General features: G+C 40.2%; 2 protein-coding genes across 2 annotated transcripts in view; one reads left to right on the top strand and one right to left on the bottom strand.

Moving 5' to 3' along the window:
* NT5DC1 (5'-nucleotidase domain containing 1) overlaps positions 1-25,331 on the bottom strand; it is a 151,852-nt gene extending 126,521 nt beyond the window's left edge. The window contains exons 1-6 of the mRNA XM_074862336.1: positions 25,216-25,331; positions 23,201-23,292; positions 21,520-21,591; positions 19,922-20,028; positions 18,090-18,169; positions 14,332-14,413 (exon numbers count right to left, since the gene is read on the bottom strand). Of these exons, the coding sequence (XP_074718437.1) occupies positions 14,332-14,413; positions 18,090-18,169; positions 19,922-20,028; positions 21,520-21,591; positions 23,201-23,292; positions 25,216-25,329 (547 nt within the window). The 5' untranslated portion in view covers positions 25,330-25,331. The remainder of the gene's footprint in view (positions 1-14,331; positions 14,414-18,089; positions 18,170-19,921; positions 20,029-21,519; positions 21,592-23,200; positions 23,293-25,215) is intronic.
* Positions 675-8,860, top strand: COL10A1 (collagen type X alpha 1 chain). The gene is made up of 3 exons (XM_074864751.1): positions 675-769; positions 1,437-1,590; positions 6,947-8,860. The coding sequence occupies exons 2-3, from the start codon at positions 1,452-1,454 to the stop codon at positions 8,839-8,841; spliced, it is 2,034 nt and encodes a 677-aa protein (XP_074720852.1). The 5' UTR covers positions 675-769; positions 1,437-1,451; the 3' UTR covers positions 8,842-8,860.
* Positions 25,332-27,667: the final 2,336 nt, after the last annotated feature.

Genomic DNA, 27,667 nt, shown 5'->3' with positions numbered 1-27,667 from the left:
AGGCAAGTTTGCATTCCAAGAATTCATAATACAAAAACATTACTTCCAGAATACATCATATGCGTAGTACTGTACCTTCAGCATAAAACCAGAAGTGTAGAAATATAATGTGAAGATAACAATCCCCTAAAATAATGACTTAAAAGTAATCTTCAGGTTCTTGCACAACTCTCTTATTAACATTTTAATTGATTTTAAGTTCTGCACTCATATCCCAATGAACAATTACTCACATAAGTAGTCTCTACAGACTTTAGTGGGGTTACTCCTGAAAGTAACAGCTCACCAAAGTTCAAAATGTATAGTTCTTTCCTTAAAGCATTTACAGAGAAATCCAAATGAAGGACTTAATTACCAACCTTACTTACAAGTTCATGATTTTTTCCAATGTTACCTTTCTCAGTTTTAAAAAGAGGGGTCATAAAATTTTAGAAAACACAAGCTGTGAGCAATACAATTTCATCAACAATAAGAAATGCAAGGGAATAGAAAAAAAAAGAAAAAACTTAACAGGATCTAGGATGACTGCCCAAAATAACTTCCCCCACCCCTAAAAAACACACATATACACACAGATAATTACTGCTTACTGATTTTTGGGGAGGAGCTTATGCCCAGCAGTCACCCAACTAGGGGGAAAATCATATAAATACTCAAGGGTGACACTTGGAATCATCAGCTTCTGCTCACTCACCGGTGGCAGAAGTAGTCCTCAATAGAAGAGGATTCACTGCTCTACCACTCTCCATTGGAGCTTCACAACATTTTGGTATGTTATGATTTCATTTCATTCTATTTAGTTTTGAACGTAACTTCTACAGGATACATGCTTTCTGGCTGGGGAGGGAAGGGGGTTGATATTTAAGGGCCTGTGACAGCATCCTTACTGCCACTGGGGCTATTTGAAAGGCTTCAGATAAAAGCATGGTTTCATGCAAGGCAATGTGAGATTTTTTGCCACTGATGCTGAAGGAGCCAGGACTTCATGCTTCATTTGCTATAGCATCAGAGAGAGGCAATAAGGTCATGGTAGAGTGTCTATGTGTTTCCACTGTAAACTTCATTTCAGGAGTTTAGATATATGCGATTCCTGAATTTACTTTTGGAGCCCTAGTATAACTAGGAAAATAACCACTGTTTCTGAAGACAGTGATTTTAAACAAGCTGGTATCTATTTAAAAGGATTCTTTTCCTAAGAGTGAGACCATTGCCTATAAGTTATCTATACAAGAGTTCTATCATTCAAAGAGACAGCAAAACTGATTCTCTTTTTCTTAGAAAATTTTTCACAGCTAGTGAAAACAGGAGGAAGTAAGCACAAAATAATGTTACTTTTAATACCAATACTTTAAGAAAACTCTAAAGTTAAGAAACTTTAAGAAACAGAACTGAGCAGCTTTTCTTGATACAAACTTTTTCTTCCCTTTCTAACACAGAACAGATTTGGAAACATGCATTTACAAATATCCTTACTGCTGCTGTTTTGTCTGAACATTGTCCATGGTAGCGATGGATATTTTTCTGAGAGATATCAGAAACAATCCAGCATCAAGGGGCCACATTTTCTACCATTCAATGTGAAGAGTCAAGGTAAGTTTACTATTTTTTTGATAATAAACTAACACAGTTATTCCTAGTGGGTCAATACATGAACATAGGCTCTTTGTTTATACTATTGGTATTCAATTTTCACTAACAGTTTAGGTTTATTAAAATAATGTCATCACTGCAGAAAGAACTGGTAGTGGCTCAGGTAGTTGCCTCCTATTGACAAAGATGCCCACTTGTCACAGACAAATTTTTTTTACACAATAATCACTAAAGGCATATAGAGCAGAAACAAAATCAGAGCTACAGCCCTGAGCTTCAGTAGTGGGAATAATACAACATGATTGTGTACATAATTATGTACAACATGCAAATGATCCTCAAATTTAACAATAGACCTGTCATCTACAATATTCAGAAAGATGTTTTACATACTCTGTCATCTCTACTCAAAACAGACCTTAGGTGTGAATTTAAATAGGTACCTGATACACATGGCCAACTGAAGACCTGTTTAAAGTCTAGAAAGGCAAAATAAATTGATATATAGTCATAAATATGTGACATAAACCTCTACCTAGTTTTTCCATGAGTGATTTAAGCTTATACTTTTTCAGATTAATCTCACAGTAATATAACAATTCTAGCTTTATTATAAAGTCCTCTCCATAAATCAGTCTTATGGCAAGATATAATTGCAGTATTATATATTGTGACATCTTATTTCTGGGTACCCTCTCTGTCCTTCTAAGTCAAATGAATGGCTATACTTAGGGTTTGAAACCATTTGAGTTCTGTTTTATTTTTCCATGCTTAGGCCAAAGCCTTTTTTAAAAACTTGAAATCAAAACTTCTGACTTCCTAGGTACTGGTTTTATTTTCTTGATATATTTATTTCATGGATTGTCTCTATTCAAAAGAATCATCACTAAAATTAGGAGAACTGAATCTTCGTTGTAAACATCCCACACTACCCCCTCCTCCCCCCACCCCCTCCCCAGAACAACATTCTTTTCTTTCAGGGATCAACAGGCTATTCAGAATAGCTTTCACATTTGCTGTAGCCCATCTACTTTTAGTTATAATAATCATACTTGGGCAGAAATGAGGAAACTGAATGAGGGACTCAAAAGAGCATTTGCAGATAAGCTTCTCTTCACGAGAAAAAGGACATTTTACACTAAATCTGCATTAGAAAATAAGGTAGCACAACAGAAGCAGATCTGGAGAGCAGAATAGCTGTTTAGGACATGACATCCACATTACCTTCATTTAGGAGGTTTTGTTTCAGAATAGCTCTAGTCTGATCCTATGGACTGGATGCTCATGAGCAGCATACATCAAGTCCAAAGACGCAGCCCTGGTCTCACCCCAACTAGCTCCAGCCCGCATGCTCCAAGAACACTCTGCAGTAAGAGCCAAGTGAAAGCAGCATGGCTGGAAAAATCACGCCCCCCCCCCCCCCAAATGTTCTTCTGGGCTGTACCAAAACACTGTCACAGTTTCATCCCTTGCCTTCAGCATGAGGACTTTCAGAAATCCTACCAGCACTCTCAGATTGAATTTAGGGTAGCTGTTTATGTACCATGTATCTGAGGATTTACTAACTGGCATTTCCACTGAGTAAAAGTTGCATTTCCTCCCTCTCCCCTCATTAACTTTTCACAGTGTTTTTCCATGACTTTATTCAGATTCATTTACATATTTGTATTATTTTAAAGTGAAGTACAATATTTACTTGGTTATCCTCTAACATACTTCACTCCTCTTCTTGTAGTGTTTGTTTTTTCCCCTCTATAGAAAATATCTGGGAAGGGGAATACCATCAGCAAATTAAGGAAGGAGCAGGGTAGACAGGAAATGGGGCAAAAGGGGAAAATGAATTGTCCTGAACTAAGTTTTCACTTTATATACTAGCACAGAATCTAACGTGCGTGAAACTTCATATTTAGAATGAAAATCATTATATCAACATGTGAGAGGTGTAAAATGCTGTCTGTTTAGGAAAGGCAATAAAGACTATATACTAGACCTCAAAAGCAGGAACAGCCTACAGTTTTACAGAGGTGGGAGTCCAGTCAGTCAAAACTGCTTGACAAATCTTCGTTTGGGGAACAATCACCAAAATGGAGGACTGGAAAACCATTGCTATTCCTCAGTCTCGAAATCAAGCATCCTATGGAGGGTTTTTAGAAGAGTTTAAAGAGGGCAGACTGTTAGATAACAATTTCTAGTCTGAGACAATCATGGAAGAATAAAACAGGAGACTACAGAACCAAATTCTAACTATTGTCGAGTAAGTTCTTCCGTATGCATATGGCAAGCTTTTCATCATTACTTACTGTTCCTATTTGGTCACAAACATTGGCTTCTAGAGATTTAGTTACCAATACATTCTCTTTTTGTTTTGTACAGTTTTGTCAAAAAGCAGCCTGGAACTAAAATTTCAGTCTAGGCCCAAACTGGTGACTCAGGACAACATGTATACATCATATAATTTCTGTTGGCAAGCAAAACCTATTACAGCCTCACTTAATTTGGTGAAATTGTTTTAACAGTTTTACAAATCTTGTTCTTCACATACTTTCTTTAGTGTTACCATTTTTTAAAACTACCAGGACATAATTTTTAAACCAGTAGCTCTTTGGCTTGAAATCTTTGAAAAGTCCTAGTTGCAAATAATCATTGAATTAAGTCTGACTGTTCAGCAATGCTTAAATAAGCCATTATTGCAGGTTATGTTAAAGTCTTCACTTAATTCAATACATAAATAGGGTTTGACCGCACTCAGATAACGTAAACCCAGTTTTGCATCAAGATATGTTCCAAGACACATAAAAGAATACCCAACCACTACTTCAATTCTCCTGGTAAAAATCCTATTTCATTAATGTGTTCAGCTGTCCTTTCCTCAGAGGAATTACCATTGTCTCTAGACAGCACAATTACCAGACATCTTAATCTAAAAGCAGCACAACTTTTAAACAATGTAGGTCCTCACAGAAAATCTCTATAACAACATGAACACTGACAAAGCCCTTAGCATCTTATGCAAAAAAGGCAGCACCCACCACCTTGTGAACTAGGACCGATAGAAAGTTGCGTCTAAAACATTGTAAAAAGCAAGACAAGCACTTTGAGTCTGATGCAATTTGCCACCAAAAAAAAAAAAAAAAAATCAGATCAAGTGAAGTAACTGCATGTTACTTAAACACAGCTGAATAAAATGAATGTTGGCCCCCTGTGCAGAAATTAAACTCACTCTGACTGCTGAAGAACAAAATACAGTTGGTAGGCCTGGACATAGTTCCTTGAGTTATCATTATGAAAAAGCAGACCTGGCTGGGGTCACTGTTGTCTCCTGCCAAAGTACTCACATAAATACTTGGGTTTGGATTTGAGGCAGTTGATGTAAAAACCTATCTGTATTTTTCCCCTAATGCTTTACAACTGGAACAGGATTAGCTCAGGCACCTGTTTAGGAATTTGTATTAAGGCTTTGATCTGACCTGCCTGTGTTCTCTGATGTGAGCAGAAGTTTTTGAAGTTCTATCCATAGATAGAACCTATGTAATAAATTCCAAGCCCTCCAGCTGAGTAAGCTGTTTTCTCTGATGGCAGCTCTCTTATCTATGGTGAAGAAAATGTGTCACATGTAAAGAACATTTACATGTCACTTCTACTGCAGGGTATGTTAATTCTAACAGGGTTAAGCCTTTTCCAGATTATTTTTTCACAGATGTAGTTCTTAAAATTTGCCATATCTTATGTCACCTATATAACAAGAAAGCCAACGTGCAATTGCACCCTACCGAATCTGGGAGTTCAGTAGTAAGAAATCCAACAATATCAGTAAGATAACCAAAGCATATTAGACTTGTCACTGGTACTCACAGATTCCACAATCTCCTTTGCAGCTGAGAAGGATATGTGTTTGCATTTTAAGTTTTTCAATAAATCACAGACATTGCTTGCTTTCTATGTGTAGGATTTTAACAACTTTTCATTTGCCTTAAGGAAGATGAGATAGGAAGGTGTGCAAAATAAGGAGATATACATTTGTGCTAATTTCATGCATCAGCAAAAAAGGAAGTGAACTCTCTACACTTGGTAGATAAGAAGAATTTCCCTGGCAATATAGGAAGAAAGCTACCTTGCAGATCCAGTATCAAACCAAAATCAAGTGTATTTCATATACACACCTCTATTTTTTAAAATACAATATGTACAAGAACAGTTTTCTTCCTCCATCTCATTTTTGGTTCATCAAGACTAGCCACAGATTGGAAAAAGCAATTTATTATCGAAGAGACACTAGAATAGTCAGTGCATAAACTATATACACACACACAAACTGCTCTCTTTGTAAGAGACTGAAATGCGCATTTCGGCTGATCCAGTTGTTGATCAATTATCAATCATTTCTAAAAAAGCATCAAACAGAATACATTGGCATCACAAGAAACAAAATCCAGGTTCTTTCTAAATCCCTGTTTTTATTTTTAAAATGATTTCTTAAATTAATATTCATCATATAATGATGAATCGTATAATGCTGCCAGTTGCTGCAAACTACTGAAGCAGTCTCCCAATATCCATGTTAATCTTGTCTGTAACGTCCCACAAATCAGCATCCTAATTCCAACATGAAGCTGCAAGCTCTCAAAGTGCACAGAAAACTAAGCAGTAAGCTTGTTTGTTTATATCTCGATTTGTGACATTTGGTTAAGTGGCTCCACCTGCTGTTTTTATAACTAAGAAAATGAAGTATTATTAAAAAAAACCCAAAACAATGATAGAATTCTGACTGCAGTAAGATGAATTATCAGTTGTGATCTTGCCACCATGTGAAATTTTTATGACGAACAAAAATCTTTAAGACAGTATTTGAAAATATAACATTCACATGTTTACCAAAAAAACAGAGCCCACTTTTGAAAGCGAGAGAGAAAAAGACAAAAATCTCAGTACTTAAATGTAGCATGAAGTATTTTCAGAAAAGCAGGAAGCTTTCTCCAATTTCATTCAAGATACAAGTCTGATGACTTGCTAATTCATTTAGCTGTTTTTTTTTTTTTTTTCCCTTTCCTCAATAGCTTGCATCTACTTGCACAGCATCTTTTAAACTCTCTGATGACCCTAAATATATTGAAGCCAAATAAAATTCTAGCGGCCTTATAGCTCACAACAGAACTCCATCAAATTTGCACTTGTTACTTGTAAAAGCTCTGAGACACTTTTGCTCTAAAAGTCAGGTTCTCAGTGACCAAACACAGTATTAGAAACTTGACTTCTATGAGGTTCAAGTTAAGTTAATCCTTCACACATTTCACTACCATGCTACAAGTCTGCAAATCTGTTACAGCTGCCCTGGTTGACCTGTTTTTCTCTCTCACAGGTGTGCAGATAAGGGGTGAACAAGGACCCCCTGGTCCCCCAGGCCCTATTGGACCAAGAGGACAACCAGGTCCTGCAGGAAAGCCAGGGTTTGGAAGTCCTGGCCCCCAAGGCCCTCCTGGTCCCCCAGGACCACCTGGATTTTCTGCAGTTGGAAAGCCAGGCATGCCAGGTCTACCAGGAAAGCCAGGAGACAGAGGACTAAATGGTGAGAAAGGAGAAGCCGGACCTGTTGGGCTCCCAGGGGCAAGAGGTCCACAAGGACCCCCCGGCACTCCCGGCCCCGCAGGACTGTCCGTTCCTGGCAAGCCAGGACCACAAGGCCCTCCAGGAGCTCAAGGACCAAGGGGCCTCCCTGGGGAGAAGGGAGAGCCAGGTATCCCTGGTATAAATGGACAAAAAGGAGAAAATGGATTTGGCGTTCCAGGCCGCCCAGGTAGCAGGGGTCTTCCAGGCCCACAGGGACCCCGGGGCCTCCCTGGTCCTGCTGGGGTAGGGAAGCCTGGCGAAAACGGTCTTCCAGGTCAGCCAGGGATGAAAGGTGACAGAGGTTTACCAGGTGCACCTGGAGCGGCTGGTATCCCAGGTCCCCAGGGTCCCCCAGGAGAGCCTGGAGAAGCTGGCATTGGCAAGCCTGGGCCAATGGGACCACCAGGAGCAGCAGGCATCCCCGGAGCCAAGGGACACCCTGGACCTGCAGGCTTGCCTGGATCCCCGGGTCTTCCAGGATTTGGAAAGCCAGGATTGCCAGGGATGAAGGGACACAGAGGGCCTGAAGGTCCTCCTGGCCTTCCAGGACCTAAAGGAGACCAAGGCCCAGCTGGTGTGCCAGGAGAACCAGGGCCTGCTGGGCCACCAGGGAACTTGGGCCCTCAAGGACTCAAAGGCTTGCCCGGTGAGAATGGCCTACCTGGGCCCAAAGGTGACATGGGCCCTGCAGGCCTCCCAGGATTCCCAGGGGCCAAGGGTGAACGAGGTCTACCAGGATTAGAGGGAAAACCAGGATACCCAGGTGAGCAGGGTCTTGCTGGTCCCAAGGGACACCCAGGTTTCCCAGGTCCAAAAGGTGACACTGGCCATGCTGGGCTACCTGGCCTGCCCGGTCCAGTGGGTCCGCAAGGAGTTAAGGGAGTGCCAGGGATCAATGGCGAGCCAGGCCCCCGAGGGCCGTCAGGAATACCTGGGATCAGAGGCCCCATTGGCCCCCCTGGCCTGCCAGGAGCCCCCGGTGCGAAAGGTGAGCCAGGAGCACCAGGGCTGCCAGGCCCAGCAGGTATTTCTACTAAAGGCTTAAGTGGACCCATGGGACCACCTGGACCCCCCGGGCCTAAAGGCAACAATGGAGAGCCTGGTTTGCCAGGCCCCCCAGGTCCTCCTGGTCCCCCCGGCCAAGCTGTAGTCCCACAGATGCCTGAAAGCTATGTTAAAGCAGGAGAGTCTCGGGAGCTGTCAGGAATGTCTTTCATAAAAGGAGGAGTAAACCAAGCTCTTACAGGGATGCCAGTGTCTGCTTTCAGTGTCATCCTCTCAAAAGCCTACCCTGGAGCAACAGTACCCATCAAATTTGATAAAATCTTGTACAATAGGCAACAACACTATGACCCCAGAACAGGAATCTTCACCTGCAGGATCCCTGGACTGTACTATTTCTCCTACCATGTACATGCAAAAGGAACAAATGTTTGGGTTGCACTCTACAAAAATGGTTCCCCACTCATGTACACCTATGATGAATACAAGAAAGGATACCTTGACCAGGCTTCTGGCAGTGCTGTCATCGATCTCATGGAGAATGATCAAGTATGGCTCCAACTGCCCAATTCAGAATCTAATGGTCTCTATTCCTCTGACTACGTTCACTCTTCTTTCTCAGGTTTCCTCTTTGCTCATATCTAACAACATTCAACTTACACTGTCCTGATGCTCTCTCCTTCAGACCCATTTAATAGGTGCTGATCTCATTTGTCATTAGCAGGTCATGCAACTTCAATTTTGCAACTGAAATGGAGGAGGGAGTGAGAAGGTAGAAGAGATCGGTTCAAACCTAGTAGAATAATATTGTATGTTTTTAGAGAATTGTCATAAGAAATGTTTCAAATGATGATCAATTGTCCAACTGAATGCAACATTAAAATTTTATGAATTAATGTAATGCACCAGCCTCTTTTTTTAAAAAAAAAAAATAAAAATTTCTATCACTTCTCATAATAGAAAGTAGTCAATTCAGGACTCTAAATCATACTTTACCATACTTGAATTAACTGAAGGTATTATTCAAAATAAACAGTCTCAGATAAACCACAGTCATCACAACAGCTGGATAATATACTACAGGAACATTCTGCTATCTGCCAGCTTCATCTTTAAACTATCAAACAGGCATCAAGAAAATAATTCTAATGCAGTGCATACCATGTCAATGTTTTAATTTAGTTCCACTTTTCTTATTAATGAAAAACTACCTTGGAGAAAGGTAGATTTACAAATTATTACCTGTTACAGAAGATCTAAGACTTTCACAATATGAAAAAGCAACCACATTTGAAGCCTAGAAATCCACTTAGCTTTGTTTGATGCACATTTTGTAATTTGCAGCAACAAACTAGTTCAATAATTTTTAAGCTCCTAATGTAAAACTACAATGTTCAGAGTACCGTAAAACAACTATCACCAAATCCAAACATTAACAACATATCTTCACAAGCATGCAGATACTCACAAAATCAGAACAGCTTTACCAACCCAAAATTGGAGACAACTTTGGCACTGATTTTCTCTGAACAGTTCATTCCCTCAAAACAAAATAATGTAGGAATGTATTTTACTTACATAGTAAATTTATCAGATGACAGTAATTAGTCAGTAGATATAATCATATTTACCATACCTACATACACTCATGTCTTACAAACATTAGACATTTCATAGTGCCATAATAGATTAATGTAAAGTTAATGGTGCTTATAAATTATGAAACTATAATAGTTTGATCACACATTTCTTCCAATTACTTTTAAAGCACATGAATGGTAACTGTATCTTACACATCAAGATCTTATCAACTCTTTAAATTATTACTTTCAGCTTTTTTTTTTTAAACAGTAGTTTTTAATCACTTGCACTAAAAGTACATAGGTCTATGTTCAAAAGTTTTGTGATATTACCATTTCTTCATGAAAGCAGAATCTGTTTATTATGTTGTATACATTTGAAAACAGCAATTTCCTAAGTACTTGGTAATACTTTGGGATTAATAAAAAAAAGCGAGGACACCTTTAGGTTGATCCATCATTAGCAAAACTATATAATGTTTTGGAAACTACTGTAAAGAGCTATCAAGAACTTTGCAGAATTGTTTTTTCTCTCCTTATTAAGTGCTGCTGGATAAGGTTTCGGCTATACTTCAGTAAAATAATAAATGCTTAAGTAGAGAGTGTAACGCGAGATCTGCTTATTTTAGCAGCCAAGTAGACCTAGGCAAGCAAATTGGTACTACTGTTATAAACACTGCACACAAATGTTTGTATGGAAATAATACAGTGACAGTACCACCAATTTATAAGTAGCAATCCTGCGATACTTTTCTTTCAAGCCAAAATAAAACTCAAGACACTTGAGTCTGAATTGTCTATTCCCACTTTCCTATCTTCCTGTTTTAGACCAAACATTAATTACACATCTCCTAAGAATTATCTCTTTTTTGCACTGAAAATGTTTTCCTGTGCAGTCACTTGCATTAGTTCAACAGCACTTTCCAGTATTTAAACACAGCATGTGCTGCTGCCCATACATTCAACCAATCTGGCACTTTTGTTTCAGAAACAAATAGAGGGACTGGGTACAGGAACTGGAAAATACTGCTCAGTAGTTGTAAAATTTCTGGTTAATTGCTTTGCATATGAAATGTATGCCAAAGCACATGTTTCAAATTGTTGGAGATGCTTGGTGCTCAGCAGTACGTTACTGTCCTGTGATTCCAATTAACTAGTCTCTGCAAAAGGCACTGGGCCCAGACAATATTCTTAAAAGCACAGTTCACTAATCCTTATCATCCACTCACTTTATATCAGGTTTTGTCCTTTAAAATCTTCGTTCCTCAAATTTATAAAGTCTCTGCTGCCACATTAGCCTTGATCTTTTTACTTCCAAAATGAAATATAATTTTATGAACTGATTGAAAATATTACAAATATATCATTTGCACTATATAACCACCAATGCTATGGTTTTCAGAACTGTCAGGGAAATTACAGGGAAAGACAATCATGCAAGATAGAGAAATTAGCCTTTAAGAAGGGAAATTTTAAAAAATTCTGCTTTAAGAAGTTATATGAGGCAACTTCGTCCTGCAAAAATGATTGATTTTTCTGTTGAAAAAATAACTAGATCTGAAGTTTGTCACATGGAAATAATTATACAGTACTTCAAGCCCTCATTACTCCTCTGAAGACCAAATTTTGTTTCCATGATGTCTTGTGGACCTCTGTCCACGTATTCATATGGTGTAAAATACATTGCCACATGATGTTTCCTTTAAAAATGCTCTTTACTAATGTCTTTAGAACGTACACTAAATGAAACACGTACAAAGTAATGTTAATCACCTTCAAGTTGCAAAATAGTCCAGTAATAAGTTAAAGATTTGCAGAAAGGATTCTCAACTAATTTAATGCTCAACTCAGATAACAATTGCAGGGGGCATTCTGGCAGGTAAGAAATTACCATTTTGCAAATATGACTATCTGTGTTCATTGCTATCTGACATCACATTTTTCTGATTGTATTGTTTAATAGATTCTCCCATTTTTTTTGAGTTATTCTTTACAAAGGAAGGTCTGAATAACACAAGACCATCATTTTGGAACCCTCTTACTTTTCATCTGCAAGAGTCAGTTCTTCACTTCTTTACAAGCAGACAAGTGGGTTAATAACCTTCATGAAGCTGAGTCAGAACAATCATGCCTACCTGAAAGAGCCATCCAAAAACAATATCACAGGGCAATTATCTAAGGCAATTACCATAGCTAAGACAATGAAAAGCAAAATCCACCAGACACCTGATTATGATCAAAGAAATCATGTGAAAAAGAGAAGGGACATAGAGAAACAAGGGCATACTGACAAACCAAAGTGAACTGCAAACACTTAATGGATTTCAAAAAATAAAACGGTCAGTCGTTCTGCTCCATCACTGACAATGGCACTACTAAGACAGCATTTCAACTTGGGAACTTTGCGTCTCCTCAACTGACCACTTAATAAGTGTGCTTTTGAAATTTTACCTTGACTAACTGTTAATGATCACTGCTTTTCCTGAAGGGTTAAACCCTCTACAAGGCATCGAGGGCATGGAGTTAAGTCAAGAGGCTGTGGTTTTCAGGCCAGGCTCTGGGCTAAGAAAGACGGTGGGGCTTCCTGGTATGTAGATGTTGGGCTGGAGCCAGGTTTAGGAGTTTCCTCAGGAAGGTCTATTAGCTTACAACCAAGAAGGGGGGGAAATCTCTTTGGCACAAACTTGTGACAGAAGATTAGTACCATTATTCTCATTTCACAGAGGGATCTGAAGAAAAAAAGAGGTAAGCCATGGGAATATCACAGTTAAGTGATACAGGAAGATAGTATCTCTGGTTCTTCTGACTCCCTGTTCAGTGCTTTATCGACTGGACCATCTTATTAAAAGGGAAATAAGACCACTATGAAGCCTTTCAAAGTGATGCATGACAGAGTTTACCACCTCTGTGTATTAAAATATTTAAGTAGTGTATACAATCTGCATTGTTTCACTTCTGATTTTACAGAGCTTTATCCAATATAACTCATGCCTACCCGTTAATACGTTTTCTTATATTTCAATGCTGTTGTGCATGTGCCTCATAACTTTTACAACAGAGAATGAGGTGTATTAAATTAGGTACCAATTCTGATAAGAGTTAGAAAGGATTAACTCATATCACACATCTGTTTGTATGCAGATTCCATGCTTACATATAAAAATATATACCTGATAGGTAGGTATATGCATGAACGTACACATGTACGCACAAGCAGACACTCATATATAAATAAAACCGAGCAATTATTTATATGAGTTCAAGGATCAGACTTTAGTTTTTGTTTGATCTAATTAATTTCCAAAGAAGACTTTTAAAAATTATTCTTTTTGCCAAATGCTGCATGATCCACACCTTTAAAACAAAGAGTTTTCATGATCTGAAAAAAGACTTAGTATTTTTGTTAAAATAGTTATAGTTGATTAGGATTCGTTTAATGTCAGCAGAAAACAAAGGATACATTTACTCAATGTATGAAGGAGTTCCTAGGGGAATTCTTAACTACCAGTCACACTCCAAGCTCCAGTGGAAACACAAGAACAACAACCAAAACATTTCAGGAATATCTTGTTGTCTTTTACAATATGCATCCTGACATCAACTTCTATTTCTGTTTGGAACCTCTCAGACAATTTTGTCAATTACATTTGAAAGGAATACAGAAAGTAGTACAGCTAAAGGTAAGTTTTAAGAGAGTCCAAACTACATCCATGCCAAATGAATATTGCATTAACAGAGGTAATTTTATTGGAAAATACTGTCAGCAAAATGATACAGAATTCTGAACTGAGCTGCACATAATCTTTTTACCAAAAAAATAGTTAAAAATAATTTCAATTAACTGTGTGCACACACAAGACTGTTAGCCTTTATTATCAACTTATTTTATATGCCTAATAGAAACTCAGAAGTTAAATCCGTGAAAGAATAAAATTAATTTCTAGCTGAAGGGTATCCAAGATGTTTTCCAATTCCGATTTATATTACAGTATTATAAGGTCGGCTTTGGGTGGAGAAAAGCTATTGTTAAAAAAAATCCTCTGCAATTTTTATTAAGTTTATAATAAAATAACAATCTCCTCCCTATTGTGTCAATACCACATGAGGAATTCCCATCAAAACTAGAGCAGTAAAGAAAATTATCAAGTATTAGTTAGTACTTTAATTTTTTTCCCAATGCATTTCTGATTTTAGTTATGATTACAAGAACATACGGAATAGCACCAAAATACAGATACAGGATGTCCACATTACCATATTAATCATGGTAAGAAACCATTTTTCCTCTAAATTCAGTGAAGTAGCACATCACAAGTGTTATTAAAGATAGCAAAACAGTTTTAGCTAAATGAAATAGAAATGACAAATATGTTCTATTCCATATAACAGGAATCCTAGTCCAGGATAAACATGTGTCTACTATACAACTATTTGTAGGCTTGAAAAGTAAAAGCTGTGTTGAGTAGCCTACAGTATACTTGCAAATGTATTTGTTCTGGCAAGCACATGTAATATTTTCAGCTATTACAGGTCAGTTTCCAGTGAACCCACTTACCTTTAAAAGCTGATATTTTATAATTATGCTGGATAGCAGCCACCATATCCTTCCAGAAGTCATATTTTTTCTGATCATGATGCTGTAAAAGTGAAAAGGAACCTAGTCATTATGTCAAGTATCAGCTATTTTGAGCTTTCATATTGAAACAGTGACAGAAAAGCCATTAATAAACAAAAGTATTTGGAATAAAACAGTCTTAGACAGTAGGGTTCAGGACATCAGGACTCAGTAGAACCTGGCTTAACTTTGGGTAATCGCAGACAAGTTATCTCCCTACTTCAGAAGCTTATGGTGGGGGTGGGGGGACGAAGGGGAAAGGAGAAAGGATTCATATTTGTGAGGAACTCTAAAATGTTACAGCAAAGGGGGGCATTAGGCAGAATAACAACTTACTAAATGAGCCATTCCATTGACATTTGGGAAAAAAAAGTGCCTAGAACTGCAGATACTGTACTTAATTAGCAGGTCGACATTATCTACAGCCTGGCACTTGTATCACCTTCCACCCTCAGAGCTGGCAAAACTCTTCACTATAATTTAGAGATAATGCCCTTCTGCCAACAACTCCACCCCAAACAACGTATAAAACATTCATCCAGAAGACAGGCTGAGCAGCACTGCATTGCATTGTAGTCTGAAGACTGCCAAACCCCAGCTCTGGCAGAAGGACAGGCGAAGGCAATCTGTGCTTGTGAACAGCTTCTCGATGTTCCTAGAAAGCTGCCCAGGCACAGAAGAGCTCCAGCTGACCTCAACCACCCTTCCAGCATCTCACCAAGGAAGAGGAAAAGCTTCTCAACCAGCTGAGACTCACAGCACTCTCAAATGCCACAAATTTTATGAGTGCTGAATTAAATAGATGCAATTACACAGCCAGCCAATATTACAGAGCAGAGGATTAGCTACGGAGTCTGCAAGAGGTGCTCAGAGTTATAAGGTAACCCAGCAGCAGTAAAGCAGGTGGTATAGCCTCTGAGTTTGTACACCATGAAAAGTATCTTTGTAGTGTTTTTACAGGCTTTCCACACCTACATTAGGATAAGTTTCAAGGCAACTGTTAACAGGTTTCACAGCATTGCCACTCTCTGTATCCTGACCACTGTACTGATACCTGAATAACGACCCATTTTGTAAGCATAAAGCATTTTCTAGAGAGGGAAACATTCAGAAACCGAAAAAAAAACCCCTTAACATCGCTAGTTAAAAACATGTAGTTTATATGTACTGAAGTAAACTGCTATTTCAGGACTAATCTGCTATGGAGGCTTCCAGAGGAACAGTGCGCCCTTAATTTCACAACCAGCAAGTCACACAAACCAGTCCTTTTGTGCACGACTGACAAGCACTATGGCAGTCTGCTTATCATCCGCCAGCTCTACAGGTTAAGAGCAGGAAAGATACAGTGCTGTGACTCACATTTATTTTTAATCCATTCCTATAGCAAACTACCACAGAAATACATAAAAAACTAGAAGAAAATGTTTCATATATGTTAAACTTCAGTTAGCTGCTAACCAAGGTCATTATTCAAAGCCATGTTCCAGAGATGCTGGGGAGCACCTATCTGTCTAGTGGCAATGACACTAGCACTAACCTTAAGACATATGGATTCAACTGTCTGCTCCCCTCATACTCCACATGGCTGACTTGCTCCTTAGTTCAGGGTTTTGGTTTTTTTGTTTGTTTCTTTTAAAAATAAATCAGTGCAATGAACTAAGTTACTCAGAGCTCTGTTTTGAGGACAGATGTATACTACTTTAAAATTAGGTACACTTCCTGCAAAACATTTGACCTCAGAGAAGACTAAAATAACTGCAAACTAATTGCTTGCAAATCTACAACCGTTGCATGAGATGCACAAGAAACCAGACCAATTCCCAGAAAGCAGAGAGAAAACTCTGCATGCCCACGCAGTCCACCATGATTTTGGTGTGATTATCAAATGTGATTTCATTAGCTGAACTATCAAACAAAGCAGTATTTTGTGTAGCTCTTCAATGCAAAGATCCAAAACACCAAGAAGCTCCTCTGCTTTGAAAATACATAAGAGTTCTGGCTCTGGACACAGCAAAAGCAGATTCATTTTTACCAGTGTAGAGCCACCCAGCATCTAACTCATGCCTAAATCCATTTTGAAGCCAAACCTAGCAGTTCACCCATCTGTTTGCTATAGAAAGCTTTTCTTATCCTAGAATGTTGTCTGGAAACAGTAAGAAAGCAGCCCTTACTAAACAGGCTCCCAGAACAGGAAACAGAAGCCTCTACTTCCTTTTAGAAATGTAGAAGAGAACGTGATGGTTTCTAACCCTTAGGATGCAACATTTAACAGGCATGAGTGCTGGAGACATCTACTATCTCCTGCCTTGCATCTTTCTCATCTGGCTGATGTTAACCTTCCAGGGAATTACTGTAGTTCTCCTGTTGAAACTGGGCCAACACATAGTAAAATATTTAAGAACTGCTAGCTGATAAAGAGGGTACATGACCCACTTTGGTAGCTCTCTGGAGAAACAACATGGGCTTAATTCTCTCTGGCTGAAGATGCCACTGACCCGGGGTCAGTGCTCCAGCTTGTGAACTAGTAACTGAATGTGAAAGTTTATAACACACATGCTATGACGTGCCTTCTCTCTCAATAAGTAGATGATTTGTGCCAAGTCTAAATTAAATATAAATAAAGTAATAGAAATACAGGTGTTACATCTGAGACAGGGTTCTAAACCATGAACAGCTTAGAAGAAGGAGGTTAATCAGGCAGAAAATTAAGAGTTTTATGGCACACCTGTCCTCAGTGCTACCTGATAAACTAGCTTTAGCTAGCTCTTCATGCAGCCCTTGGACTTAGGCAGCAATCTACTTGGCATGCTACTTTGGAGGGGAGGCTAAAGCATCAAGTCAGCTGATACCCAAAGGGAACCCAGATACCCATCTCACAGCTCTGAATTTCACTCTGCAGACAAAGTTTAGTATGGGCAATTTTCAGTGCTGCAAGCACTTTGGTACCTTTAGCCAGAGGATTAGATCAATACTCTTTTGACACCAACCTACCTAGTGTATGAGCAGAACCCCCTTCTACCCCCAGCTGCACACAAGTTTTCAAGCCTTCTTTAACACAATGCATTCAAGCCTTCTTTAACACAATGAAATCAATTAGCATCAAACTTCAAAGGTAGGATTTAGGACATTCTGTGTATCTAGAAAGCACTGAAAAAGGTTCAAGCACTTCTATTTTCTGCCTTGAGAATTTAACCTATTGTTTAGCAGAGAAGAAAAAAGGGATACTATTCTAGAGGTGTATTTACATCTGTGTACACAGATCAATATATTTAAGACAAAAACAAGTTTAAAAAAGGATAGAATTAACTCATTAACACCTTGCAAATTAGCAAACCATGTTATTCAGAAGACTTACATTAGATTTAGTTCAAGTATCATCAACTATAATTAAAAGAGATTTTAAGAACTATATTCTGCATATCACAGAGTAAACTTGGAAAAACAGTGCATTTCTATTTGTATCCTAGTTATTTGTGCCCTCTGGTGGAAGTACATTTATTTTGAACATGCCATGTAGCTCACAATTATCTCTGGAGACAACTTTAAGTCCAACATGAAAAATTCCAAACAAGAAAAGAGCTGAAGACCTTGATGTTGTTCAATGTACTATTTGTATTCATTTCATAATGCATGCAAGAGGAGTGGTGGGGGAAGAGAAAGAAAATGCAATACTTAGTTTCAAACAATCCAGTTCTTACCTGATCTAAGCTGTCCACAACCCTTGCACACAGGAGAGCTCCTGGCAGGTCAAAATAATTATCATACAAATAGTACTGAGCTGGGGGAAAAAAAAAAAAAGTCTACATTTTTAATCTGTATTGTTTGCTTTAATCACAAATAAAAAAAACCCATTTAAATGATAATAGAAGCTCCTATTTGGATTTTACTGGTAATAAGCATTATCTGCTTCCCAATCTTCATTAGCCTTTATTCCCACTTCTGATTCTCATAACTGGCAACTGAAAGTTGTTCATCTATATCAAGGCAGTGAAATTTTAAAAATACATTTTAAGGTTTTAAAAGTTAAGGTGGAAGAGATGGGGGAGAACCATGAGTTCTGAGAGTCAGGACAGCATCACTCAACTCCTCCAAATTATCTATTTCCCTAGCAGTGGAAACACAAAGGGTTTGAGAAGTTGTGTCAGAAACATCTGGACAGGTCTTGCACATAGCCTTGTTCTTTGAACACACATGCTGCAGACAGCACCTTAGCCCAAGGGGAAGCACACCCACGTTATTATGTGAGCCCCCAAACCAGAACTAAATAAGGTGGGTACAAATGTCCCCCCGAGACTAAGGTCACGTTCAACAACTCTTTCCTAGGAGTGAAATGATTTAAATGGTGATATTTAAACAGTGATATTTCTGGTATTCATGATCTTGTCTGTGCTGTTTCTTAAGTATATTAAAGAAAAGGTCAGCAAAACAGGGATTAATATTCAGAGAGACCAAGTGCACTTTTCAATGAATAAGAAAGGCACATTTGCTAATGACCAAGGGAAATCTTGCTCTTCTACCCTGTTGCAAAAGATTACTGCAGTTTAGAATAAGCATCGCAAACAAGTTTATGTCAGCAAAATCTCAAGGAAAATATCTCCATTACATAGCACAATGCAACTTAACTGAGCGCTTTATGTGTATTACTCACAATTGCCAAGATCAAAGTAAAATGGAGAGGAAGCACAGAGCCAGAACTCAAACCTAGCCATGGTGCCTTCAAAGTGACTCCCATCTTAAAACCAAGAAAATTCAATTGCAGGAGAAGGAGTTTTGTTTCCAGACCTGCTCTGTTCTTTGCACCTGAACCTAGGCCTTTAGTAACAGCACTGATGGTAACAAGTCAATGTCCTAGTTTAACCAGGATAGGGTTAAGTTTCCCCAGCAGTGGCGGGGGAGCTCTAGCCAGGTTATTCAGATACCATGCACCCGCGTCACATCCTGGCGCGGGAGCGCGGGGCGCGTGGTTTTATACATCTGCTCCTCTCACTGCTGTATCGGTATATACTTTGCTCTGTTCATTGTTATCACTGTTATTCTTATTGTTGCTGTTTGTTGTGTTGCTGTTGCTCTGTTGTATTAAACCTTTCCTTATCTCAGTCTTGGGGCTTTGTATTTCACTCCCTTTGTGGGGGAGGGGCAGTGGCCGCGTGGTCTCAGACCCCGGCAGGGGCTAAACCATCACAGTCAACAATTAAGAAAAATTTAAGATTTGCCAAATATGTCCTAAATGATAGGCTGGTAATCTCAGTCTACTTCATCAAGGAACGATGTGCCCATCTCCTATAACCAGAACACACCTATAATGTCAGCTCATTTGTCTCATCATTGGTGATGTAAATTTAAGTTGAACTCTAGTATTAGAAGTTGAAAATACAAAAAAAAAAACCCCAACTCTCCCCCAAAACATTTACTTATTCCAGTAATTCTCAGCTCAAGTATTTTTAAATATTTGTGGTAAGAACTAACAGTATGAGGCACTGAAGGGGCCAGAGCAATTTCAAAGTGCTATAATTTCAAACAGTATAGCTACCTGAGCGGGAAACCATTCCACTGATTGTATTAAAATGTTTCCACTCCCTCCTTCCAAATGTCTCCAGAAGCTCTTCAGATGTCATGCTCTTTGTACCATGGCTTGCCCTGTTTGATGCGTTATTTAGGAAAAAGAAAAAAGTTGAAAATGGCCAAACTACTCCTTATGCAAAGTAATGCATTGCAACTGAATACTGAGGTGCATGCAAGCTGATCAAAAGCAACTCTCTTTATAACTAAGAAGTTTCCCAGGACCTAGGCTTTTATCATATACATTATAGGCCTTGATAAAAGCCTTACTACACAGAAGTTTGGCTGGCTGGGGGCATGGCTACTGTGCCTCACCTGCTAACACAATCACTCTGTATTGCTCGAATGTTCTCAATTGTGTGAGGACACTCGCTATACGTGAACTATCAATATACACTGCACAATAAAACACAGTGCAGAAAGCCTATACATCATTCTGAAGCCTGGTAACATTCACAGAATGCAGGGCAGAACTGTGGAAAAGTGCTAGTTTGAGCCTTGCAAGCAGCTGTGTAACACAGAAGTATGCACAAGCCTTTTTAGGAATTAAAAAAATCAACTAGCTTGACCATCAGCTTGGGCCCCAAAAGAATGCACACTCCAGTTTTGAAGCAAATGCAAGCAATGCTAGGAGAAGTAATCCTGTGCTACTCCTCCCTTTAATGTGGTATACCCACTAGTCTTGAATTCTGCATTTAGTACTCCAAAATTCATGGCACTAAATGAATTTCAGGATACACAGCAGAGACTCACAGGTATTTCTTCTCTTCTTTCAATGCATCTGATTTTCCCTAGCATCTTCAAGCTCCTTCTCCCACATGCTATCAGAAAAAAAAGTATCTTGCATACTAAATTACACAGATTTTAATTTAAAAAAGTGGGAAATGGGATGGGGATTGATATACTTCAGATATATTTACTTTTCAGATTCAAAATAGCAGTCTTCTATGTTTAAAAAAAAAAAAAAAAGGAGGGACAGAGGAACTAAGGATGTACTGAAATGACTGAAGGCAAAATACAGCTTTTAAGAGGAAAAAAACACAGGATTTTTGAAAGCAAATGTGTCAGTTTCTGTGTTTAACTTACCTCAGGCTACTTAAATTAGATGTTGTAGGCCTGCAGAATTTTGAATGCGTATGGTACAAATATAAAAGCACTCCCGTTGTTAGTATTAGTCATTAGCACTGATTCTGAGTCAGTTTACTCACAATCCAAAGAAAAAAATCTTACCCTGTATCTTAGCAGAACTGGCCAAAGACTACATTGGTAGCCACTGAGAAGGTAAACTCACTTTAAAGATCAGTATGCCCTCGGAGTCTTAGATGTTTATTAAAAGTGAGATATTCTGTACTAGCAGCCAACATGGAAATATTGTAAAAAGACTACATATGTAACATTGAGAGAAACTGAGCACCACATTATCAAAGAGCAGTTAAACTTTTGCATCTAATAAATGAATGTATGCTGAAATTAGTATTTTAACTATTCAATAAAACTGAGAGATGGCTTTCAGAAAGAGGATAAAATTTCGGTGTTTGTTTAACAATATAAACTTATTGTCAGTATTACCTCAAAACTGTTCCATCTTCTGCAAGTTTCAGGAAGTTTCCTTCTTCAATATCCAACACCAATCCTTTGCAACTAAGAATAATTTTATTTTAAGGAAGAAACAAACAATTAACACTTTCAGAGGAATGTCAGTGAAATGCAGTTACAGAAACTATACTATGATGCTACACAAAACCAACAAAGTCATAAGCCTTCAAATACTTCCATGTTTGAACAATGCCCTACATATGCAAGTATATATTACTACAGTAAGGACTGGATTTCACTTACATAGCAAATTCCTACTAAATAAATCCAGTTCTAATATTCAGTAAGTTCAGTGACTGTTCATACAGATAAAGTTGAAGGTCCCAATATATAAACTAAGAAATGCGATATTTAACTCACTTCTATTAAAGAAATATATTTTCTCTTGATGGTAACTGCCCTACTTATTATTACTAGACTGATAACACCAATTATTAAGGGAGAGAGGGGTAGAATATCGTTCTAAATGAGGAAACAGAGTATCCAAGGAACATGTGAAGCAGAAGCATTGCCACACCAGCCAGCACTAAGAAGGTGAAAAGATGACAGCGTACGACTTGAGAGGAGTTCCTAACTCTCCTGGTAAATCTGTACCTTCCAGATCATTGAATCTACATTCACTTTGGCTGTTTGAAAAATTAATTCAGAGTCCAGTGGCTAAAATAATAATGAATAAATGAGACTGAAAAAATAATGGCACCTTCATCCTCCGTTATAAGGTACCCAAAGGAAAGAAGATATGCCATGAAGGGAGTGAGCAAACCCCAGCCTTTCATGAATGACACCTGGGTGAGTAGCACTGATACCAGCACTGCAGGCTTGCTCCAATAAGGGACCAAGGCCAATATATTTAGATCTTAACAAAGGATTTCATGCATCAGAAGCCTCAAACTATGAGAAATACAGATACATTGCTTGTCTCATGAAAGTTGAGATTGATCTTGTTGGAAACTGTCCAGTCAAATACTGACTTGTAAAAATAACTGATCAAAACTATTATACGATAATGCATGCATTACTTAAAAAAACCTGTTTTCTCCTAAAAAATTCAGTGATCACCTGGCCTTCAAGCCCTCACCCCCATGGCCTAGGTAACAATCTGAAGTTGGAAGATCAGAGATTTATGTTCAAGCTCCTGCTGAGAGACCACTAAGCTCAGAGCAGGAACTTGCATTTTAGTCTTCTGCACCACAGCTTTGTGTCCGACATGCCACCCAAGGGCTACCTCCTGGCATGTCACCTTTCCCTGGTTCCTCGGAAGGCTGCTGGGATTGTTCTGCCTTACACAAACAAAACCACATCTATTGAGATAAAAATGACTAAATTCTGACGGCTACTGGATTTACCAGTTGAATCGAAGGTAGAAGACAAAGAAGATATATAAAATAAGAGAGTAAGTCAGAGTAAAAGGCTTGTGTCTAGACAGCTAGAAGCAAGCTTGGATGCTCAGTTGTCTCTTCAAAATACCACATTAGAAGTATCTCATGACAAATACTTCTTCAAACAAGTATTTAAAACTGTAATTTTGGATTTATCTATTGGGCTTGACAATCATTACAACCACCTAATAACAGAAGCTGTTTTCTAAGTTTTGTAGAAGTTACAGCATAAAAGAAGTTATGAAGAAAGTTTCTGTTATTTTCAACATACTCACCAGAAGTCTAAGCTGTCTGGAGCTAGAGTCAGTAGGTCTTCGTCATAACCCTTCTCTGTTACCAGATACTGGGCAAAACTATCATATATTAGCTATGAATGAAAAAAATATATGCATTAATTGTATTAAGTGAGACCAAAGACATTGCTTCCCTGGAAAGCGGCAAGATGCGAGTGTTAGTGCCTCCTAACCAAAGTCAAACCAGGGAGCTAGGGGCACTGTCCCACTGGCCTCTGATGCTGGGAATAGTGCCCAAGGGAAATATTTCTGTCACAGCTGGTAAGAGCTCAAGATGTTCACACAACAGTTCTCGTGCAATGTGTCCAGCATAACCAAGTTCACCCTATGGCCCCTGTGCTTCAAGACTGTTGGGAAACCAAGATGGTAAGTACTTAAAACTAGTCACTACTTCCATCTCCCCAATCTTTTTTTGTTCTGTTTTTTAATTTTAAATGTCACGGTTACCAAGACTTAACAAGCAGCTTCCAAACCAATAAACAACCAGGGAACATTTTAAAAGTATTCAAAGGAGCATATTTTGAAGGAAACAGCCAACTACTAAGTAGACTGTTACTATTTTGTTACTAAGTCCAGAAAGAACACTGTTAAATCCTGGTACAACAGTCACCGCCTTATTAACATAATGTGCTGGTAAGATTGTACAAGACGACCTACGTAGATGCTGCCAGGTCCTTAAAGACCATCCAAAAATAGTAATTGCTCTCTTTTTCTCATGGTTCTTTCATTAAAGCTGCTCCCTGACCTCGGCTTTTAATTACAAAAGCTGCTCTTGGAATGAATATGAATAATGTCTGAGAAAGACTAATATGAAGGCCAACACTAAAAGAATAAGAACTAACTGCACCTTCAGCTGTGCCTGTCAGCCTTTTAAATTTTTTATTTCCAACAGATAAGGAGGCATGCAATGGGCATGTGTCAGTCTGCCTCTGTGTGCTATGAGAAGATGAAGAGTGAACTAGGTTTAATAAGTGTTTTTGGTTTTTTTCTCTATTTTGTTCATTGGTGGGTTTTTTTTAAAACTCTTCTAGTTATCAATTGTCTAATGTCTGCCTTCATTGGACAAAATTCTTATCAGTAAGAATGTGCCTGTGTAAGATGTAATGTGTGTGTGGCATAACAGAAAGAACATGAAAGGTATGCCTAGAGTTGTACAGTTTCCAGGAGGAACTTAAGAGCACATACATTTTATAACTTGCTACTACCGAACCCTCTTTTTGTAAGGAAGATGCCTCTCTACAGAAAGTCACTCACAGCTAAGGGAAGCAATGCAATTTTTCAACACAGGACACACTGAACCAGGCGCTGCAAAACGTACTGTAGGTGAATGAAGGCAAATAAAATGCGAGGGGAACATCATGAGCATCCATGACAGAAGACAGCTCCGTGGCGAAGTCCCGACATCAACAGCAAAGGGCGAGCCAATGAAAGATTATCAGGGAGTTTAAAGTGTGCCCGTCAGAAAAAAAAAAAAAGCTCCAAGGGCGGGAAGGCACAGCACACGGGAGTAGCTCCTCTCCGTAAGGGACAACAGCAAGAAGAGATGCTGAGTGCCTTTAAGCTCGGCGTTTTATTTTAAGCACCAGGAAGTTTGCAAAGGTCGCCCACCGAAAATGCTGCGGGCTTCTAACTCTGTCTGCAGGACCTTCCGATATGGCGGGGGGAGCCTCTACCTTTTCTCAGCGCCGCTGCAGCTATGAAAGCAGTCAAGAAGCACCATTTTCACGGAAGAAGACATGGCAGTCCCCTTTGCTCGGGCAGAGGCCTGCCGGGGATGCGGCCGGCGGGACACGCGCTTGGGTTTCTCTTTTTAGGCTCCTCCACGGGTACCTGAGCCAGTCAGCTCCTCGCCCTCACAGCGGGGGTCCCGCTCCCCGCGACCCGCCGCCCCGCTCCCCGGCACTTCGCCTTTCGCTTGGGCGGGCAGCGGCGAGCGGGGCGGGGCGGGGCAGGCCGGGGGGGCCCGGCCCGCGGCTCCCGCAGCGGCCCGCACTCACCCGCGCGCTCTGCGGGAGCTGGTACCGGCAGAGCGTGTGGTCCAGGTCGAAGCCCACCGCGTCGCAGTCGGCCAGGGAGAAGGAGTGCTGCTGCTGCTGCTGCTGCTGCTGCATCGCCGCGCCACCGCCGGGAGGCGGGAGGAGGAGGAGGAGGAGGAAGGGGGGCGGGCGGCGCTTCCTGCGGCGCGGGGCGGGGCGGAGCGGCCGGATCCCCCGCCCCGGCGGGGCCGCCCTCACCTGCGCGGGGTCTGGGGGCGCCCCAGGGGCCGGGCCCGGAGCGAGCATGTGTCCCCCCCACCCCGCCGCCCGCTCAAGGGGCCGTCGCTGGCGGGGGAGCTTGGCGGCAAAACCCCCGGCAGTAACCGGGGGCGAGCGCAAGGCAGCTGGCTGGGAGCGTGTTTTAGCGCCGGATTTAAAAACCGACGCTTCCCGCCGAAGCTTTGTCTGCTCGGGAAGAGGCGTGGAAACGGAGTGTCTCCTGCGGGGCCCCCCTGAAGTGCAGCTGCCCCCCCGCACACGGAAGGCGGGCGGAGAGTGCTTTGCCGAGCGAGAGGTGGTGGGGCTGGCGGCGGGAGGTCGAGAGAGGAGTCGGGCCGGGCGAGGGCGGTCGGTCAGACAGTGCCGCGCCGTCAGGGCCCTGCTGGGGAGACGGATCTTGGGTAGGGAGAGTGACACTACCGCTGCTTTCTTACCGAAGTGCCTGCAGGGTGTAAGCAACCCTATAAAGCGAGCAACACTGTACATACACAGCTGCTAAGAACCCCAAACACCAGAGGTAGCTAACTACCTTTTCATTTCTTCACAGCTTTGGTAATCAAAATAGATAATAACATTAAGACCAGTACAGTCTGCCTCCAGATAACATAATCAAATGGGTATTTGGATAGGTACCTGCCCAAGAAGTATCGCCATAGTGTGATTAGAAAGAGCGTGCTGTCTGAAAGGACATACTGTGTTTGGAGACAAGTAAACGGATGAGAGTTGCATTGACTTAATTCTGTTTGCTGTGGTTGAACTTGTGTCTAGTTTAGGCCAGATTCAGGATGCTTGGGCTTGACAGCCTTGTTTGCAGGTCCTCCTCATTCCTCTCTGCCATTCTTTTCTCTCTGTAGATCAATGACACCATCAAAACTTTGTTTTGATTCACAAAAGTTGAAAAAGTCTAGTTGAATTACTCTGCAAATGAATCTCATTTTAAAAAATTCTTATACGGCTATAAACAGAATAATATAAAAAGTATTTGAGTTGAGAACAGTTGTTACAAAACATTTAATGGAAGTCATTTTTTCTAGCATTGCCTTCCTGTGCACAGCTGTAAGTGTTGTGCTTTGCAGGTGGGGAAGTTGGGGTGCATAACCATAGCAGCAGTGCACAGCAGCAGTTTTGATAATATGACAATAATTATGATTTGATTGTATCAAATTATGATTTGATTTTTGCAGGATGGCTCAGTGATGATTTGGTATTCCAGAGTGAAATGCTTTTGGAAATACATTGAAAGAGTTGAATGAGATACAATGTACTTTTACATTAAAATTCAGTTTGCTGTGCTCAAGTAGACACAGATGAGAGAAATTTAAATATCATGACCTATCACATATGTTTAAAAATTCTGCAGAGAAGTTCAATATCAGATTAGAAGATGGACTAGACAGGAAAATACATGGAAATTAGGCATAAAATACACTAATGCTAATAGTAGGACAGGATGGGCACTTAAGGTGTCAGAGCAAGAAAGAATTGCATAATTTTACCTCAGATCATTGTATAACAGCTTCTTTTAAAGGTTCTCAGTATCTCCCACAGACATCGATATATTTTCTAATGCTGTTGCGTATGTATATATGGTGAGTGAACCGACCAGAGGCGGTGCCCTGCTGGACCTCCTCTTTGTGAACAGAGAAGGACTGGTGGATGATGTGGTGGTTGGAGGTCGACTAGGGCACAGCGATCATGAAATAATAGAGTTCTCTATTCTTAGAGAGGCCGGGAGAGGGCTAAGCAGAACTGACATCCTGGACTTCCAAAGGGCTGACTTTGACTTGCTTGGGCACCTGCTTGACAGGATCCCTTGGGAGATGGTCCTGAAGGGTATAGGGGTCCAGGAATGCTGGACACTCTTTAAGAAGGAAGTGTTAATGGCTCAGGAACAGGCGGTCCCCAGGTGCTGTAAGAGAAGCTGGCGACAGAGAAGACCCCCCCGTGGCTGAACAGGGAGCTTTGGCTGGAACTCAGGGAGAACAGGAAAGTTTACAGCCTTTGGAAGAAGGGGCTACCCACTCACAGTGATTACAAAGATGCTGTGAGGCTATGCAGGGTGGAAATCAGGAGGTCTAAAGCCCAGCTGGAAATTAATCTGGCTTCAGCAATCAAGGACAACAAGAAATGTTTCTATAAGTATGTCAACAGCAAAAGAAAGACCAGGGAGAGCCTCCATCCCCTGCGAGATGCA

Source organism: Strix uralensis, chromosome 3 (genome assembly GCF_047716275.1).
Source record: "Strix uralensis isolate ZFMK-TIS-50842 chromosome 3, bStrUra1, whole genome shotgun sequence".
Taxonomy (NCBI): Eukaryota; Metazoa; Chordata; class Aves; order Strigiformes; family Strigidae; genus Strix; species Strix uralensis.
The sequence above is the reverse complement of the archived record's forward strand: the minus strand, read 5'-3'. Positions and strand labels throughout refer to the sequence as shown.

Coding starts and splice junctions, on each gene's coding strand:
- COL10A1 (XM_074864751.1), top strand. CDS start 1,452: ATGCATTTACAAATATCCTTACTGCTGCTGTTTTGTCTGAACATTGTC. Junction 1,591..6,946: donor ATTCAATGTGAAGAGTCAAG/GTAAGTTTACTA, acceptor TCTCTCTCACAG/GTGTGCAGATAAGGGGTGAA.